Source organism: Ursus arctos, unplaced genomic scaffold (assembly GCF_023065955.2).
Source record: "Ursus arctos isolate Adak ecotype North America unplaced genomic scaffold, UrsArc2.0 scaffold_10, whole genome shotgun sequence".
NCBI lineage: Eukaryota > Metazoa > Chordata > Mammalia > Carnivora > Ursidae > Ursus > Ursus arctos.
In genome coordinates this window covers 15,340,702-15,360,768 of record NW_026622764.1, presented here as the reverse complement: position 1 = coordinate 15,360,768, position 20,067 = coordinate 15,340,702, and the positions used below count along the sequence as shown (strand labels likewise).

The 20,067-nt window shown below is 43.5% G+C and overlaps 1 protein-coding gene across 1 annotated transcript in view; it reads right to left on the bottom strand.

The window, feature by feature from the left end:
- DCT (dopachrome tautomerase) overlaps positions 1–2,041 on the bottom strand; it is a 32,014-nt gene extending 29,973 nt beyond the window's left edge. Inside the window, exon 1 of the mRNA XM_026492894.4 lies at positions 1,498–2,041. Within this exon, the coding sequence (XP_026348679.3) occupies positions 1,498–1,942 (445 nt within the window). The 5' untranslated portion in view covers positions 1,943–2,041. The remainder of the gene's footprint in view (positions 1–1,497) is intronic.
- Between the last annotated feature and the right edge of the window lie 18,026 nt (positions 2,042–20,067).

Below are 20,067 nucleotides of genomic sequence, written 5' to 3'. Positions count from 1 at the left end.
AATATGAAACCTGCTGGTACTCAGACAAAAGCCAGGAGAATCCATGAGATAATATCTCTAGAAGAAAATGTTCAATTAGCTCAGAAAGAAAATGGATAGGGGCGCCTGGGTGGCGCAGTCGTTAAGCGTCTGCCTTGGGCTCAGGGCGTGATCCCGGCGTTCTGGGATCGAGCCCCATGTCGGGCTCTTCCGCTGGGAGCCTGCTTCTTCCTCTCCCATTCCTCCTGCTTGTGTTCCCTCTCTCGAAGGCTGTCTCTCTCTCTTCAAATAAATAAAAATAAAATCTTTAAAAAAAAAAAAGAAAGAAAGAAAGAAAATGGATAGTATATGTTCAGGATTTGTCACAACGAATACCCAACACAAAACTAACAGTTCCTTTGAGTCTCAGAATTAACAATATGACCACAAAACGATTATATGGTCAGAATTTTTTACAAGTTCACAAAAACTAACATCCCTATATCGACATCACAGTCCTTTGTACATTTCCTTAGTTTACCTTTTAATATCCCTACACAGCCTAATCACCTGCATTCCCTATGTGCCGGCATCACATGAGAACAAAAGCAAAAAAATAATAATAATATTAATTTAAAAAGGAAAACTTGGTATGCAGCTGGCTGCCGTAGAACAGCGGCCAAGGGCTTTGCTAAAGTTGCCGCATGTGTTTTCTGTGCTTCAAATGCCCTGCCAGCCTTTGAGTGTTTATCACCGCTGTGCATAGCCGCTGAACACAGGCGCTACTGGAGAGGATTTGAGAAGGCTCAGAAGAGCTGGAGGCATAAGAAATGCACAGAGATTTCAAAGAAATGAGTCATAAGAGAGACCAAAGTCTGAAAGAGGGACACCAAGCAAATGTCGAAATGCCCACATCCAAACCAGGCAAGAGCAGAAAAAACCATGGTTATCTTAGGACTCTCCCTCCCCAGCTCGCAGGAACTCTGTCCCACCACACAGCCCTCCGACTGTGGCAAAGTGACAACCCAGCCCTAACCTTAACTAGCAAGATGTACTCTGCCTGAGACCCGTTCCAAACATGAGAAACGCTGAGGCTAAGACCGTCGAACGCCTGCCTTGGACGCCTGTCTTCTAGATGCCAAGGCTACCCACCCCACCCCCCACAAGTGCAAACCCATTTCAGAAGGGGAGGCCACCGAATCCATCTTGAAAGGACTTGCTCTGAGCTTCAAAGCTGACTCTGGAGCTCGTTAGCTTCCCCCCTCCAACAAACAAGCCAATGGCATGTTGGCATGAGTTCACATAACCATGTAATATTCATTTGGTTTCCATAACTAGATGTGCAAGAGGGTGTGAAAAATATAACCAAGACAGCAGCCTGACTCAGTTCGCTGCCTGTGAAAAACAAACTTGGTTGGCCATTTAAAGCCTAGTCTAACAGTTTTAAGAGTCTCAGCTCTTCCTAACAAGGGGCTCGTTTCCCAGCTGGGGCCTCCCCACCTGGCTCAGGGCACGGCCGGGTCTGCCCGCCTCCCTCACCTGTGCATCGGCAGGTCCGGTGGAAGAACTTCCTTGGCCAACCTTCTCGGTCATCCTGGTTCCGTAGGACGTAAGGACCGCTCCAGGGCCTGGTGTCAGCTTGCACCTCCGTGCACTGGCCCCGGCCCTCGCGGGAGCCACAGACATTGTCGGGCTCCAGACCCAGCGACGGGCAGCACTCCTTGGTCATCAGGCTGTCCACCGTCATGCAGATCCGGGGGAACTGCGCACGGGCTCCGGGCAGGATTCCACAGCCCAGGCAGCCGAGCACAAGCCCCCACCCGAGAGGGCTCATGGCTTTCTCTGCAGGAGGACTCCCTCTTGCTTTCCACTCCCTGATTCTACCCTGCCTTTCTCCTGGTCTTCCGCTCTTGATCTCTTGAGCGTTCGTTCGGTTGATTTTTGCTTTTGGGGGTGGGTGAGTTAATATTGTTTTGTTTTGCATTCTATTCCTCTCCTTTTTAAAAAATACTTGCAAAAATCGCAGAACCCACGTGAGTGCACGTGTGTGCAAGCACACGCACGGACTATTTTATGTGATTCAAACAACTAAAACAAATTTAATGCCATTAGAAGCGCCTCTAACAGCCAGATTTAATGAGGGTAGTGCTTCTCACCATCTTTCCCCCGTTAAATCAGGCTTTGTCTAATTGAGTTAATTTACGGGGTACTGCAGTCATACTACTTATTATACCGGTATTTCTAAACCCCTCCTTTCCTCCTTAGCCCATAACTTTAATTGCCTTGAACTCAGTTCAAAAGCCAAACACCGTGCTGCCTTTATTCTGTCTGGCTTGCCAAACCACGGGGCCTTGTGGGGTTTGTAAGGGCTGGGAGAAGCCATCATTAGGGGGATTAGTATTAGAGAAACCCTCATTGTTAGCACATGACCCACAGTGCATAATGAAGTACATACAGTTGCTGGCTTTGTTTCAAAAGGGCAAAATCATCTTCATTATCTGGGCTCATGTGCCCCAGCCAAGCTTGTGACCTCAGACTTCCCGGGGAGTCAACAGACGCAGTGAGCTCCTCGTTGTTATTAAAAGGCCTTTACAGACAAGCATGCATTGCTAACCACAATTCACTCCTGACTGCTCCCTGACGTGCTAGAAAGACCACTACAGGAGGTCACACAACTTCAGAAATAAAGAAACATTTATTTAGGGCTGACGTACAAGGAATTGCTTTGTTCCACAATTAAGGGCCCTCTTCCCTCCAAACGAGAACGTACTATTCTCCTATTCAGCACATTGAGGCCGTAGATTTTTTTTAATTATCCAAAGTGGCATGCCACCAGAAGTTCAAAATTACAATCGTCCGATTGTAAGGAAGGCGGTGGGACAACTGGGAGCAAGGTCTTGTGAGTGACATCTTTTGATTCATGTTAAAGTTAAGCGTTGTCAGGCTTCAGTTTAGAACACAATGCCCCCCACCCAGTGCTTCTGGGGGCAGCGCGGGGAGTGTCCTGGTCAGTAGCGACGGCTACTGTTAGAGCATCCGTTTACCCCTTCGTGGTGGAAACAGGACTGACTCAGCGCCATTAGAGTCTGTGTAGACAGCCGACGTGCTTCAGACCGTTTCCAAGAATATATTTGGGCATAAAGACAGAACGTTGCAAAGAAAATTCCTAAGGTTAAAAAAATGTTTGTATAGATGTTCCTCCCCCATGCACATCTGTGTCATCCCCATGATATTAAGTTGTCGTGACTCATTAAATGGCAGTTCTCATCTCTGTGCTCCTGCCAGCCGAGACCCAAGCCCACAGAGGCAAAATCTCTGAGAGTGTGGCCAGGCCAGGATTTGTAGTAGGTTCTCTAAGCCGTGTTGATGTGCGGCCACTGTTGAGAACCACAGGCTTAGAATAAAGCATGGTTCCAAAAGAAATGTTGGAATAGAGTCAACTGAAAGATTCGATGTGGGTTCATTTCCTCAATCACCATAAACTGAGTGGCTTAAAATAACAGAAATTAATCCTCTCGTAATTCTGAGGGCAGAAGTGCAAAATCAATCTGGGGGCTGCACTCCCTCTGAAGGCTGTTGGGGAGACTCCTTGCCTCTTCCACTTACCACTGGCTGCCACCATTGCTCCTTTTCCCTGGGTTGAAGCAGAGCCCTTCCAGTCTCTTCATAGTGACATGACCTCTCCTCCTCTATCTCTGTCTCTCCTCTGTGAGTCTCCTATTAGGACACTTGCCATCAGATGTAGAGCCCAGCTGGATAACCCATAATGGTCTCATCCTGACATTCGTAAGTCAGTTACCTCTGTAAAGACCCTCTTATCGAACAAGGTCACATTCACAGATTCTAGGCTATGAACATAATTTCTCAGAGGCCACTCTTCAACCCAGTATGTCATGGCTATGAAACTTAAATAATACCAGAATTGCAATATCTCAGAGTTGGGAGGGTATTTTGGAGCCCATTCATTCATGTGTACCTACTGATCCAGTTCATGCCAACCTTGTGCCACTTTTGGATCCCATTCTATGTGTTGTGAGGCCCTGGTTCTGTAATTATCAGATTTGACGTTCTTGGATAATGTCACTGACAGAGTCAAGAACTCTCATGTCAGAATGCCCCCAGGCCTAGCTCTTAGGATTGCTTTTCTTTCATAACAATGCTTGCTAGATAACTCACCAGGTCTGTGGCTTTAAATGTAGGCTCTCATGACTCCCCCAAATTATAACTCTGGCCCTGAGCTCAGCTGTGAGCCCCAGACTCATATATCTAACTTCCTACTTGACCTCTCACTTGGAGATCTAGACATTTCCCAATTAACATTTCAAAGTAAAGTTTTGCTCCAAATTTCTTCTCCATTAGTTTTCTTCATCTTAGTAAGGAGCACCACCACAATCCCATTAGTGCTCCTTGATTCTTCTTTTTCCCTCCTCCCCTGAATATGCTTCCCAGTGCACTTCGAGTAAAATCCAAGGTCTTTCCCATGCACTTATCAAAGCGAGGGCCACAGATCCACAAACACGTGTTCCTGGTCTACATCAGAATAAATACAATAAGGAGAGAAATTGAGATCAGCATTTAGAAACTCTCACGGCCAACTAGGCATTGGCACAATGTTTAAGCACACGATCAATGGACTCATCTCATTGAAGAGGAGTGTAGTTAGGGGGTTGTCAAACTTGCATGGACATGATCCGGTAGCATAAGCTACAGACTAATCACGTTGGATTGCATGTTGGCCTGTGGCTTAAAATTTTTTTTAATTATTTTTAAGTTCTTCACCATGGATAGTTTGAGCAGAACTGGCATGGAAGGTCCTCCATGATCTGTGCCTCGCCCACCTCTCTCTCCCTCTTGTTCTGCCATCACAGAGCACACCCGTCACTCTAGTACTCAACCACTTTGCATTCATTTCCACGCTGGTCTTTCTTCTGCCATTCCCTCTGCCTGGAATGTTCTTCTTGGGAATCCTCCTTGTCACTCAGGTGTCGGGTCAAATGTTAGTTCCTGAGAGAGATCCTTCCAGACCACTCACTCTACTGTGTCTACACCCAGCCACCTACTCTCCACCACATTGTGTTATTTTTCTTCAGAGCCCTTATGACTGCCTAAAATTATCCTGCTTGTTGGTTTAATTGCTGATAGTCTGGCTCTTCTATTGTGGTATAAATTCCAGGGGAGCCCTGCCCCCTTCCCCAGTGCTAAGCACAGTGTGTGCAAAAACAGGCTACTTGACAACAGTTGGTGAGTAAACATCCTCAATTCAATTTTTATGTTCATCAGAAGAGTCTCACCATTATGGGGATTGACTTTATACAAATTAAATGTTGTTAATTTGACTACAAAAAATAAATTTAGACTACTAAATATACCACTATTATGTTAAGGGTTCCTTATAAGATTTGTTACGTTACTAAAAATGTTTGAAAACCACTGGCCCAGTCCAACACTCCACCCTTGGCCCCCACCACATCACCACCAACAACCAATTCCCTCCTCGCTATTTCTGACAAGATATCAGCAGCATCTGGTTAAACACCTCTAATAAGGAGATTCCTTTAAGAAATAGTTCTAAAGGCTAGGAAATTCTTCCTTTTAATAAGTATTTAATATTTAATATAACTTGAATTTAAATATAAATAGTGAAAATTTCCTTCACCAATGTTTCCAGCAAAAGCCCTTGGGAACTCCCCCTACCCCAGCTCCCTAGAATGGGTACAGTGCATTTTCTACAGAATTTTGTTCCTTATCTTCTCTTTTTTCAGACTAAGTTTCCTCAGTTCCTTCCATTTTTCCTTCATGTGAAGGAAATTTTAAATCTGTCCCTAATTTTAAATCCTCCCATTAGCCCGTACTCTCTTTTTCTGGAAAATTCAGTTTCCCATTTGACCCCATGATGCATGTTACCTGTAAGTTAATTCAATGTTCCTGATACAACCTAAGTAAAGATGACTGAAAAATTAGCTCATGAGCTTTGCTTAACAGCCACATCACTCATCAATTTTGTATCTGTTAGCTTAAGCTAAGTCAGGTAGCAATTAAGCCCTCAAAATCTCATTGGCTTGTGAAACAATGTCTACCACCCAACAGCTCTAGTTATGCTCCACATTGCCTTCTGCCCAGGACTCTGGGTGAAGGAGCATCTTTTCCTTACTCTCCTGATACTGCTCATCTTGTAACAAAGAACTCAGCGATGGGCCACCGCTTGAGTCTACCTCTCTCACTTCTGCTCACATTCTATTGGCAAATGCAAGTCTCATGGCCAAGACTGCCGCTCTCAAACACGGGGCTTCTGTGAAGAGAAGCCCTACAGGGAGGGTCAGCAAGTATTTTATTGCATTTTAAATCAACTTAAATGCCTACCCTTCTTTCATACAGCTTTCACGGAACTCGATCAAAGTCAAATGCCTCTCCTATCTCCATCCCCTATTCTTTTCTTCTGGACTTGCCTTTGGGGTCTGTATTAGTTTGCTAGGGTGACCATAACAAAATGGCACAATAAACAGAAATGTATTTCTCAGAGTTCTGAGGGCGGGAGGTCCAAAACCAAGGTGCCAGCAGGGTTGGTTTCATCTGAAGTGTCTCTCCCTGGCTTGCAAATGGCTGTCCTTCTGCTGCCTCTCCTCATGGTGTCTCCTCTCTGCACACGGGCCCTGATGCCTCCTTGTGTGTCCAAATTTCCTCTTCTTGTAAGGATGCCAGCAGATTGGGTTAAGGCCCACCCTAACAGCCTTGTTTTAGCTTCACCTCTTGAAAAGCCTCATCTCCATAGGACAGTCACATTCTGTGGTACTGGGGATTAGGGTTTCAACATGTTAATTTTGAGAGAACACAATTCAGCCCATAACAGGATCAAAACGTGAGTTAACTTTTGTCTCTATTAAGTTAGAATTACCTTTTGATATCAAGCCATCTGCCAACATAAAGACACGTCGTGCGAAACCACCAGGTGGGACTTCTAAGGCATTTTTGATGTCATTTAATACACCTCACGGTACCATTTTATGAGGATCCGGGGGAGAGATTTCTCACAGGGCTCAATATCCCAGAAAGCTGTGTTTCCACATAACAACTAGCCTGTCCTGGACTTTTAGACCCCGTGGATCTTACAATGGTGTTTCTTTCTTTGCCTTGACCAGTTATGAAGCTTAGAGCCAACTTGCAGCCCCCATGTCAAGCAACTGATTCACACGTACTTATCCAGTTTGATATTTTCTTTCCCACATGTTCCTGGACTCTGGGATTCTTATTTTATCCTTTTGCAAATTTATGTGTTTTTCCAGCCTATCTCAAATCTCTAAATATCAGATACAAATATATATATGCACACATGTGCTTCTGTGCAAGTCCAAAGGTAAGAAACAGCCAGCCAAGTCATTGTTTGTAAGCAAGCCAAGGGTTAGAGAAGAATTCAAGCATTCTTGAGAAGTTAGTGCAAGTAATCAGAAATCTAAGAACCAAGCCAAGAGAAGCTGAGATGTCATGTCATGAGCACAGCTGTGATTAAATATTGCCTAATTTACAGAAGCAAAAGTCTTTGCTAGAAACTGAAGAGCAGAATCCAGGAGGAGATATCTCATGGGCAGATTGAGACCGTTTGCTTCCAGTGGAAGCCATAAGATCACGGACTATTCTAAGGAATGTTCGGACACCCACTTAAGAGGCCGGGTACCACAGAGCTAAATAATCTGAGAGTAGACACCACCTTATTAAAAAGCAATTTGTTTTACAGTAGAGGGAAGCATCTTAATAAAAGGAAAGTTCTGCATACTTTCATTTTGCATTTCAGCCCCTAGCACCTTCTTGCACCGAAGAGGGATTCAGTGCGTGTTCCTGGGAATGAATTGAATCAGAAATTTGAGGGAGTTTGTGAGTGAGTGGTACAGGGGGGCCATGCAAAGCCTTGCAGGTAGGATGCCAGCCTGTGCTGCCCTACATTCAAAGGAGGAAGCCACGGCTCAGAGCCTGGTAAGCAGTCCAACAGGGCAGTCAATATTTTAGAGCTGTTGCTAAGGTTAATACAGAAAGAAACCATCTACATCTTTCTTCTGCCTGTCAGTGAGTTGCCTGTTCTTTTCTACATGCCTCTGAATATGAAAATCCTCTCCGTTTTTAGTCTCTGCTGGACTCCTCTGCCTGCTGCTTTTTGATCTATTCTCTGCTGCCACATCATGGGGAAAAGAGATTATTTTTTCCCCCCATGTCCAAATTGTTCCCTAAATGCTGGGCATCTGTCCTGATAAGGGTTTTGCTTTCTACATCTAAGAGCTTTTCTTTTCTTGGTGATATAAATTGTTCTTCAGAGGAATTAAGGGTTAGGAATGTGCTGTGTGGTTTCTGGTATTTCAGTCAGAGGCAGCTGGTCCCTCCTGCGTGCATTTTGGGCTAGCCTGTCGTAAAGCTGTGTTTATACATCAAACACATTTTTTAATTTCAGATTTTGCATCGCTCATCTTTATATTCGCCTCAGCTCTTTGTTATGCCCACTGCTGCCCTCCAATTCTTAGTTTATCCTTTTGTTTTCTATTCTCTGCCCTGGGAACAGGTATTCAATTTAGAGTTTTTTTATGTGTGCCCCTACAATTTAATGACTCACTTGGGTAGGTAATCTACCTACACCTCCTTCAAAATATGGAAGGAAGGGAATCACTCCCTTTCTGCCCACCTCTGATCAAACCCAGCAAGTACTATTTCCAAGTTTGTGAGAAATCGTAGGGGCTGAAAATGTAAACTCTTCAGGAGAACTCTAATGCTAACAGATCCATCAGAGATTATAAAGATGTGACTAAAACTGTTAGGGATCTAGAAGGATCACCAAAATGTATTGTCAAGTGAAAAACATAAGGTGCATAACTGCGATGCTGACGTTTACATGTGAAGCGATTGGGGGAGGGAGGGAGAGAGAGGCCGGGCCTATCTGGCTGGGTGTAAATGTATGGGGCATACGCAGGAAACACGTTGGCTGTCTCTGGGAAGGGAGCCTAAAGGGCTGGGAGATCAGAGAGGAAAGGAGACTTATTTTTGTTTTATACTTCCATACATTTTGAATTTTGAATCATGTATATACACTACTTATTTTTTAAAATCATACCTTCAAAAATTTAAGTTAAAAAATCAGAATCAGGGGCATTTGTGAGGATGACATTAAGCAGAGCAACTTTTTCTGTAAGTTTAGTAAAAACACTACGGCTTTGGCACAATCCAGATTGGTTTTATTGACCTTGACCCTGCTACGTCCTAGTTCAATGACCTTGGACAATGTGGTTACCTTCTGTTAGCTCCAGCTTCTCCATCGTCAATCCAAGATGATAGCATCTACGAAGTTTAATTCTAAGGGTTATATATGGCACCACATATACCTTGCCTAGTAGAACCTAGCATGCAGTAGGTACTCAGCAAAGGTAACTATAATTATTATTATTATTTCCATAGAAGAATCCATTGACACCATGGTCAACTTTTTAAATTTCTATACTGGCAAATCATTGATCTGACCCATTATGTCATTTTTAATTTGTTTGGAGAGCCATTACCTTCTTAATCAATAGCCCATAATTCCTGTATTTCAACGGACAACCAAGAAGGGGGGAAAAATCCCACTAGGATCCTGAAAACCCCCCCCTGAATATTATCCCAAGATTTATCAATTAATACACACATATGCATGCATTCATGCACACACACACATTCATACCTATACACATACACACACCTAATCCAAGAACCTAATTATAATATTTCTATAATATGTTTGCTTCTGGAAACTAAATCAGTGCTTCTAACTTGGGCATATGGAAAATATTTTCATCCATAATGCAATGTTACTACCTAGAATGAAAGGATCTGTTCTCTTTTTTTAAAGTTGTATTTATTTAAGTAATCTCGATACCCAATCATGCAAACGCATGACCCCAAAGTCAAGAGTCCCATGCTCCTCCGACCGAGTCAGCCAGGCGCCCCGGAACTGTTCTTGCTTAGACTCTGCAAGATTAATTAAATGATATGTTGTGTTTATAAGTGTATTATTCTCTTAGCCTTGTAACGTAGGAATCTCCATCAATTATAACAAAGATATGGGTGAGCAAAGCTTAAATAAACCACAGAGACTATGGATAAACCAGATTAGAAACCGTTCTTGTTAATGTTAAGAGCGGACAAAAATGAATGCTATCATTAAAAATAGAAAAATACAATAAGTCTTCTTCAAAAATGACTTGATCTGAATCTGGTGCTTTATACGAAGCTCATTATTTTATAACTGCTGTCAAAAAGCATCTAATCATGGTGTCTGTCTGATATTCTCTTTGAAAATGACTCCTTCTCATTTAATCTCAGCTGCTCTAATTTAGTTACTTTTAATAAGCCGAGTGCACACACACACACAGCCCAAAAGAATAACTCTAAACTTCCAATTCATTTCATAAGCTATAGAAAAGAAATGTGTTCTTACAAATCATGGCAGACAGCTGCCTGCCAGATGTAAGTTTCCCTGTTATGAATTTTTCATTTCTAAAAAACGTTCTAGTATAAGAAGAAAAACAGACAAAACAAGATAATTTCATGGAGGCTTTGGTTTAGCTTTAGGTATAAAAGAAGCTTATAATAACATAATATTTTTACAGTCTATTGAATTTATGCCACGGAAATGGATTCCATCTTGAGCAGGATGATTCAAAGGCCAGGTCAGAACTCAGTAGAAGATGCAGAAATGATGGAGGGCTGAGCACTCTTCTTGGTGGAAACGTGTTTGTCCTCACTGAAGACCCGAGCAAATATAAAACTGTACTTGAACAAGCAAGGTCATGGTGCATAAGGGGATTGGGAACCATGGAGGGTGAAGAGGTACAAAAACCCAAAAAAACAAAAAAACCTCCCTATCTGTCTTCAATTTCCACTGAGAAAATTTGAGCTCATCGAATTTGTGAGTTACCCAAGATTGCACAGATGGTATATTAGTTTGCTATGGCTGTCATGAGGAACTTCTGAAAGACGGACTGAAGCATTTTACATTTTTTAAGAGTTTATTTCAGTAAACATTGATTCAAATTGGGAAACCCCAAACCAGAAGTGATTAGGAGCACTCCCCTGACAGTTGCTGGGGGCAAGGCTTTTCCACAGAAAATGGGGAAGCAAAGCAAGGAAATTACTTGACTGGCTATAGCTTCTGTGATTGCATTCTTTGGGAAAGCCCCCTTGGCTGTTTGTGATTGGTTGTTCCTAACCTTTTCCAGTTCAGTCTGGCTTAGGTTTTGGTTTGCTTACATAGACTACCAACACATTAGAGCTGCCTCAGCCAACGGCCTCCTCCTTTGACTGCTTTCACACAAAGTACCACAGACTGAGTGGCTTGAACAATAGGCATTGATTCTCTCCCAGTTCTGGAGGCTGGAAGTTGGAGGCCAGGGTGCTGGCAGGACCAGGCTCCCTCTGAAAACAGTAGGGAAGGATCTATTCCAGGACTCTCTCCCAGCTTCTGGTGGGTTCCTTGGTTCATGATAACACAACTCCAATCTTCACACGGCCTTCTCCTTGTGTGCCCATATGTATCCAAATCTCCCTACTTATAAGGACAGCAGTATATTGGTTTTGGGGCCCACCCTAGTCCAGCACGACTTCATCTTACCTCTAATTAGATCTGCAATGGCCCTATTTCCAATTAGGATTGCATTCTGAGGTACCGGGATTAGGACTTCAACATATAAATCTGGTGATGGGGGACACAATTCAGCCCATAACAGATGGTAAGTGAGAAACCTGGGCATCAAAGCTCATAACCTCATTCTCTTCTCACAGCTAGGTCACACTCACCACATTCTCAGGCTGTTGGGTTTGGAAGGAGGGATGGTATGGGTCACATGGATGGGGAGGAGACACTGAAGAGAAGTCAAGGAGAAACCATCATCTAAGCCTTAGCTTATTTTTAGTGATACGTTGAACTCTGCTTTGAAAATTCCAAATGCGGTGGAGGGGAGCCCACTTCTATGAGGGTTAGCCTGTGTCAGGCAGTACCAGGAGCTCCTTTCAGGCCACAGTTAGGGCTATCCGTGGTCTCTGAACTATACTACCTCACAAATTATCCACCTGGACAAGAAGTTTAAAAATCATTTAGACCAGGACTCTCAATTGAGAAAACCAAGGCCCACCCATCTAGTCAGCCACAAAGCCTCAGTCTCCTGATTCATAGTGCAGTGCTCTTTCCTGACACGACGTGATCAGGAGAGTAAAATATGAGAAATCTGTTTCCTGATAGGGACACTTTTTCCTCTCATCTTTGGCTCAAGCATCTCATATTTAAAAGTCACTCTTAGTTCCCAACTCTCTGGGGCACCTGAGAGGCTCAGTCAGTTAAGCGTCTGCCTTCGTCTCAAGTCATGATCCCAGGGTCCACGTCCAGCTCCCTGCTCAGCAAAGGTCGGCTTCTCTCCCCCTCCTCTGGCTTATGCGCAATCTCTCTTTCCCTCTCTCTCTCTCTCTCTTTCAAATAAATAAATAAAATATTTTTTAAAAAGTCTCATCTCTCTCCAGCTCAGCAGTGAGGGATGGACAGATAGCAAGTGCTCAATAGTATTTATTCAAGGAATTTACGTATGAGAACAAGGAGCACTGTGCCTTCAAGGATAAACATCAGGTAAACATGTACATGGCCTCCTGACTTATTTGCCTCTCCATCACTTTGGAAAGACCCAGGGAGCTCCTGTACTTCCTTCTGAATTGGGCGGTGGCTTGGACTCCTCCTGGAAACACTTTCCCTCTCTTCCCCTCCTAGATTTTTCGCTTGAACTGAACTCTTCAGAGTTTCCGAGTGCGGCTGCTCCTGTTCCTGCCGAAGAAAGAGAAGCCTCTTTGGGCGTCCCACCGTTGCAGGCTGTGGCTGGAGACGGCCTTCACTTCCGCGTGCCGCCATCAAGGCTCCCTTGAGACTGCGCACAGCTGAATGATCTCCTTCAGGAATATTCCTTCCATCAGTCTTCTTCCTACAAACAGACTTCATGTTCACAGGTGACGTTATTCTTTCTAGAGTCCCCACAACCTGATGTTCTTTCACATTTATGTTAACTTCATCCAAGAAAATAATCCAGATTTAGGGGGATGGCCTCGTCATCCTTTAAGGAAATATTTAAATATTTTAAGATGTAAAGAAAAATCTATCTTGAGGGAGGCCTTTATTAAACAATGTGAGAGAAAGAGCCAATGTTGCAGAATCCTGCTAAGACAGGGAGAGGTGCCAGTTATGTTCGAAGTTTGATGCGGAGTCCAAGCTGTCTCTTTTCCCTTTTCTAGTATTAAACTCTCCAGAATGTGTGACCTGTACTATAGTTCTGCAAGATGGTACCATTAAGAGAAATTGGATCAGGGGCACATAGAATCTCTTTGTCTTATTTCTTACAACTGCATAGAAATCTACAATTATCATAAAGTAAACAGTAACTTTACAAAATCTCTAGAAGAATGGAGTCGGCAAGCGCCCCGAGAACAGCAGTTGCCAGGGCCTGAAAGCACTTTAAAGGCCCTTTGTTGTCTTTGCAGTAACCGATGGAAGCACTGAACGATCACGCAGAATAACCTTCGTCATTGGAATGGGTTCACCTTTGAGAACCAAGAACAGCACTTTTCTCCTCTTTCAAGGCCTACTTCCTGGTTGGAAATCTTAAACACCCCCCTTGACTGTCCCATTCAACTCAGGGAACGGACCCACATAACTAACTAACTATAGAGGGATCTTCCCAAGAGAAAGGGACGGCTGTTTTGTTCATCTTTATATCCAACATCTAACACAGAACCTAGCACCTACTAGCTGAATAACAAATGTTTGCTGGAGGAGTAACTGAATGAATGATAGATGGTAAATAATGACTCTTGTTGCCTCAGGGCTCAAGGCAGTTAGAGATGGGAACTACTCCAAATCACTTGCTGATTTCTTGCAAACCAAAAGCCCAAATTTGGGGCTTAACATAAAATTTTTTCACATTTTTCTGGGTAACGATACATAAGTCATTTTAGAAAATTTGCAAAGCACAGAAAAGGATGAAGAAGAAAACTTAAATCACTCATAATTGTACTGTGGAGAAAAAATTCTAATTAATCTTTGGCTGATTATCGTTGTAGATGAATCTAATTCTTCATTCCTTCAGTAGTCTTTTTAATCAAATTGGAATTATAATACACACATTTTTATAATCTACTTTTATTCTCCATTAATTATACAATGAAAATGCTTTTCCATAATTTGCAGTTGTCAAAGTACACAGCTAAGGAAGGCTGAAAGCTTCCCTCAGTCAACACTGTGTCAGTCATATCAAAAAGGGGCAGTCAGAGTGGCAGCGTCCAGGGGGTTCACTGGGCTTGGAAGGTTCGTTGTATCAGATTGTGAAAATGCTTCATGTCTGTACCAAAGAGTGTAGAGACTCATTTGCAACACGACTCAGAAGGAAGAACAGTTCCGGCTACCATCATAACTGAAGTCAAATACAAGAAGCTCTTTAATGAGGGGATATTTGACATTAGGACAAATCTCTGGCTGCGTATTACTAGTTGACATCCCCAGGAGACTTGCCAACTTCTTGGAATTTAGACTTCCACAGAATCCAGGGGAAATGCCTCCCCCCACCTTGTGCTTCATGAAGGAAGTCAGACAAATGGGCTCATGCTGTAGGAGTCCATTTATATCAACTTTTAGAAAATGCAAACTAATCTCAAGTGGCAGAAATCCGGGTGTTCGCCTGAGGGCAAGGTGGCAGGTAAGGGTGTGAAGGGGGAATTATAGAAGGGCATGGGGAAACTTGGGGCGGTAGGTACATTCATTATCTTGATTTTGGCAGTGTCTCCTTGGTGTGTAAGTACGTGGAGACGCATCAAATGGTAGACTTGCAATGTGTGCAGTTTATCGTGTATCAATTATATCTCAATAAAGCTGTAAAAACAAATAAAGGTGCCCGGAGCAACCGAGATGCCCTTCAATAGATGTGTGCGTGAACAAAGTGTAGGGTACAGCCGCAAAATGGAATTCTAGGCACGTATTTTTTCAAAAAGCCTTATCAAATAAATAAATAAAATCTTTAATAAATAAATAAATAAAAAGCCTTATCAAGCCATGAAAAGACCTGTAGAGACCTAAACGCATGTAGCTTAGTGAACAAAGCAGGTTGAAAAGGCTATAAACTGTGTGATTCCAACTCTATGTCATTGTGGAAAAGGCCAAACTGTGGAGACAGTAGAGAGGTCAGCGGTGGGCAGGGGTTCAGGGCAAGACAGAGAGGGGTGAGTAGGTGAAGCACAGAGGATCTTGAGGCAGTGACAGTACTCTGAATGACGCTGTCATGGTAGAGACACCTGTCAGCACCCATAGGATGTGTAACACGAAGAGCGGACCTTGATGGAAACTATGGACTTCAGTTTGTAATAACGTATCAATGTGGGCTCATCAATTGTAATAACTGTACCTCACTAATGTAAGGGGTTTAATAATAGGAGATACTGGGGACAGGGGGGAAGGGGCCTATGCAAAATCCCTCTACTTTCTGCAAACCTTAAACTACTCTAAAAAAAAAGAGTCTATTAATTAAAAAAAAAAAAGTAAGGTGCCAACAGTTGCAAAATGTGGAGGTTGCACCGCAAAGTTCAAATCTCAAGCTCATCCCAAAAGACCGGAAACTCCAGCAACTCTGCCTTCAGCCCATCCACACCCCCCCCCCGCCCCCGCCAAGCTCCCACGTCCAGTTCTTGCCTCCACATACCCTGCACCCCCAGGGCCCTGTAAGTCTTACCGTTGGTGACACCTGCCTTGCGGGATTGGCCTCGGGGCCTGCTCCTGGAAGACCCCAGGAGACATTTCCCTAGAGATGTGATCTCATTCCTTTGTCACTCCATTCCCAGGCTCCATCTTTTTGTCTGGGTTCTTTCAGTCTGTTTTAGGTGCAGTCTGACTCACTCCTTCCACTGGGAGTTCCCTGAGACTAATTTCTCCTCTTTGTTTTTAGAGATTCCCTAGGCAGGGTCCTACTCAAGACTGCCTGATTAGGATTATTCATTGATCTTCCCTTCCCTCCTTCCTCACGTGCACCCACTCTCCCCTGTGCAGCACCCCCGTGCAGGGTCCTGGGATCGAGTCCTGCATTCTGGGCATCCATGTATGAAATCTGGTTTAGCCCTTTGCCGTCTGGCTTCTTATGGGTCTTCCCTAGCATTGACCTCACATTTGCCCTTTGGTGAAGGAATGATTCATTTCATTGTAGAAAGTTTATAATGTATCAAGGAAGCCAGAGGGGAAGGCATTCACCCATTATTCCCTTATTCAAAGATACCTATGGTTTACATTTTAATGTTTATACTTTCTATCTTTTTTCAGTACATAAACATAATTTTAAACAAAACTGTGATCATATTTCGTTCTGCAGTATAATTTGTTTCCACTGAACAATATATTATGCATATTTTCTCATTTGATTTTAAGGGCTCTGTAATAACTCACTGCACAATAAGTAATTGTGATGTTATCATAATTGCTTTAATCAATTCCTCTATTTTTGGACATTCAGTATTGTTTGCAGTTTTTCACCCATATTAATAATTCTGCAACAAACATCTTTGTCAATTCATTTTTATATTCATCTTTTATTATTTTCACAGGTTAAATTCCTAGAAGTCGGACTGTTGTGTTGAAGTACTTGTTTATTCGTAATGTTTTTCTACGTGTTTCCAAATTGCCTTCCAGAAAGATTACACCATCTCCACTTCCAAAAGCAGAGTACGTGAGTGCCCAAGAAATGATTTCATCGTTAAAGCCAAAGCTTGAAGGACACATGAGTTTGAACTTTAATGGGCTGGGGAGTGCTTGTCAAAATGTAAGATACAAAAATTTGGAGAGAAGATAAGAATATAACATGGGACCTTTGTGCACTATGTCACGACATAATATTTCTGTTAAATGTTAACTGCTACCCACTCTATATTAATCGCTCTGGCACTGTAGAGAATAGAAGATATGACAGCGTCTCAAAGCAAGGGGGAAACATGGTTTAACTGGAGACACTTTTTAAAGTCATAAGAGGTTTACATGATCATTTTATATTTCAATTATGAGTAATTTCTTTTAAACTTGCATTATAAATAATGTAATACGGCACCTCCTCAGAATTCACACAAAGACAAGGCCCAGGGACCATGTCTGGCAAGTCTGTTTTATGAAGGAAACCTAGTTTGCAGGCTCTTCCCAGATGCGTGTAACGTACCTGCATGCCTCCAGCACCGCCAGCCGGCTCCTCTGTCTGCCTTTCTCATCCTCCATTCAGTCTGTCATCAGCATCCACCCACCTCCAATGACATGGTGCTCTTACCCCACCCTATCTTCTGACCTTGTTCTGAACCCTGTAAAGTGCAATCCAGATTAACCAGCTCAGAGCTTAAGCAGTGTATTCTCTGCTAGTTGTTTTTGGAACGGATTCTGGCGTGTTGTCAACCTTTGCACCCATCTCAGAGATGTTACAGTGGCATGTACGGACCTCATGGATCTTCTTCAAGTACGGGCTGGTGGTGAGGCACATAATTTGAATGTGCTGAGGCATAAAAACAGGAGCTGTGAAGCAGAGGAGATATTTGCACGTGGTGTATTTTAGCCTCGATATGTTGAGCACCCCTTTTAACCTCCAAAGCATTAGGATGGCAGCATCGTGTGAAACCCCATTGGCTGTCAGTTACCAATATAGAACCGAGGTCCTACTGCCACCTACTACTGCTCAGAGATTTCCAAAGGTCACCAATTCAATGGAATGACCAGTCGTATGCCAGCCAAATATCCCAGGCTGGTTTCCCAACGACCCCAGATCACCACGATCCCCAGTGCCTTGGGGCAACCGGGCAGGCTCCAAAACGCCTACGCCACGCGTCGGCTTGCTGTTTGCCAAAACATTGGTGGACCCCGTAGATTCCAAATAGAGTTGAATCCCCAAGTCTTCCAAATGAAAACTCCAAGCCTCCTAGGAATGATTCAAAGTTGCACAAGTGTTAGAAAATCTGATGGAAAAGAGAAGAAAAGACATAGGCTGGGCCAGAGTTTGAGAAAATTATCCAGAACCAGAATGGTCTCAAAAATGGAAGCCAACTGGACTTACACATTGCCTGCATTTTTCTTTTGTTTCACTTTTTTCATTCTGAATACTCTTTTAATAAAATGCTTCCCATCTGGGTGCCTGGGCGGCTCAGGTCATGATCCCAGGGTCCTGGGATAGAGTCCCACGTTGGGCTTTCTGCTCTGCAGGGAATCTGCTTCTCCCTCTGCCCCTCCTCCTACTTGTTCTCTCAATCTCTGTTTCTCTCAAATAAACAAAAATCTTAAATAAAATAAAATAAAATAAAATAAAATAAAATAAAATGCTCCCCGTTATATCCACCTGCTCCCTTGGTAATTTTAAAGAGAAACCGCAGACCCTAACATAATTAACACTAAATTTCACTGCAGCGCGTCACAAGATATCAAAACAACCTCAACAGATAAGCCAGGGGAAAATAAGGAATAAGTATCTCCATTAAATTGGTGGACTTTGAGTAGATTATTCTCTACAACGTGGGTGGGCCTTATCCAATCTGTTGAAGACCTTAATAGAACAAAGACTGACCTTGCTGAGCACAAAGGAATCCTGCCGCAGATGTCTTTTGGCCTTGAACTGCAACCGCCGTTGCTCCTGGGCCTTCGGCCTGCTGGCCCACCCTGTGCATTTTAGACTTGGCAGCCTCGCTAACCACGGGAACCAATCCCTTAATATCTCTTGATAAATAAATAGATAATAGATGTGCAGGTGTGTGTGTGTGTGTGTGTGTGTGTGTAGAGAGAGAGACACACACACACACACACACTCACACACATACACATTCTATTAGCTCTGCTTCTCTGGAGAACCCTGACTGAGGCACTTGCTCTACACTTTTCAGATGGGAAGATCCCACAATTGTGAGAACAAGGCTAGCTTTTGGGGGCCCAAATAGAGCTGCTGTCCTCAGGAAGCAAACATAGGATGCAGGACAACAGCAAGACAATCCCAAGGTTCCCTTCCCCCCAGGAAGGGAACAAGTGGAACGAGTCAGACCACTAAGGCCAGCGTATCAAGAGCCACGTGTAGAGAAGTGGATGGGGAACCGCACTGGACACTAAGTGCCCTGCTTACCCCCTTAGCGAGAGAAAGCAGGTGGGCCCAGCATAATGAGAGGGACTTGCTGATTATCTGCTTGTTCCCACAGTTACAATTGTCAAAGAAACCTAAACAATCAGAGCTGGAGAGAAAAGCTTGAGAGCTGTATGTTTACCCTCCTGAATAAAATTCAGCATAAAGAAGGCTCAAAGTGTGAGATACTTACTCCCATTCCAGAAGCAGTAAGAATACTGAGGAAGGACTTCTCCCTCTGAAGCACAAAACAGTGGCTGTTGGTGGCAACAACAGAGAGAACAACATTCTCTGGAGGGTGCTCGAAAGCAACACTGGCTCCGTGATTTAGAAACACACAGGACATTTCTTTTTCTTTCTTTTTTTTTTTTAAAGATTTATTTATTTATTTATTTGACAGAGATAGAGACAGCCAGCGAGAGAGGGAACACAAGCAGGGGGAGTGGGAGAGGAAGAAGCAGGCTCATAGCGGAGGAGCCTGATGTGGGGCTCGATCCCATAACACCGGGATCACGCCCTGAGCCGAAGGCAGACGCTTAACCACTGTGCCACCCAGGCGCCCCACACAGGACATTTCTGATTCTTATTGAAAAAGAAGCAAAGTGGAGCATCAGTGCTTAAACACCATTCCAGTTCCACACTGGACATGAAAAAACTGAAATTACACGTCATTTGACTCCTGGGTCTAACCCCAAGCTCCAAGCCATGAAGCATATTAAACTACTCTCTCCTTGCAACTCTGGCCCGTCCTGTGGACCAGACTTGCACCCCTTCCAGCGGAGATGATTGTACCCCCCTGAGCTCCAGCCCAAACGCATCTGCCTCTCACCTGTTAAATACTGTTTCATTTTTAAAAAGATCATTCACGTAAGCAAGAGGAGCAAAAACTTAATAATACAATCCATCGCTCAGAGACAACCCTATTAACATTTGATGGCTATCCTTCCAGACTTTTCTA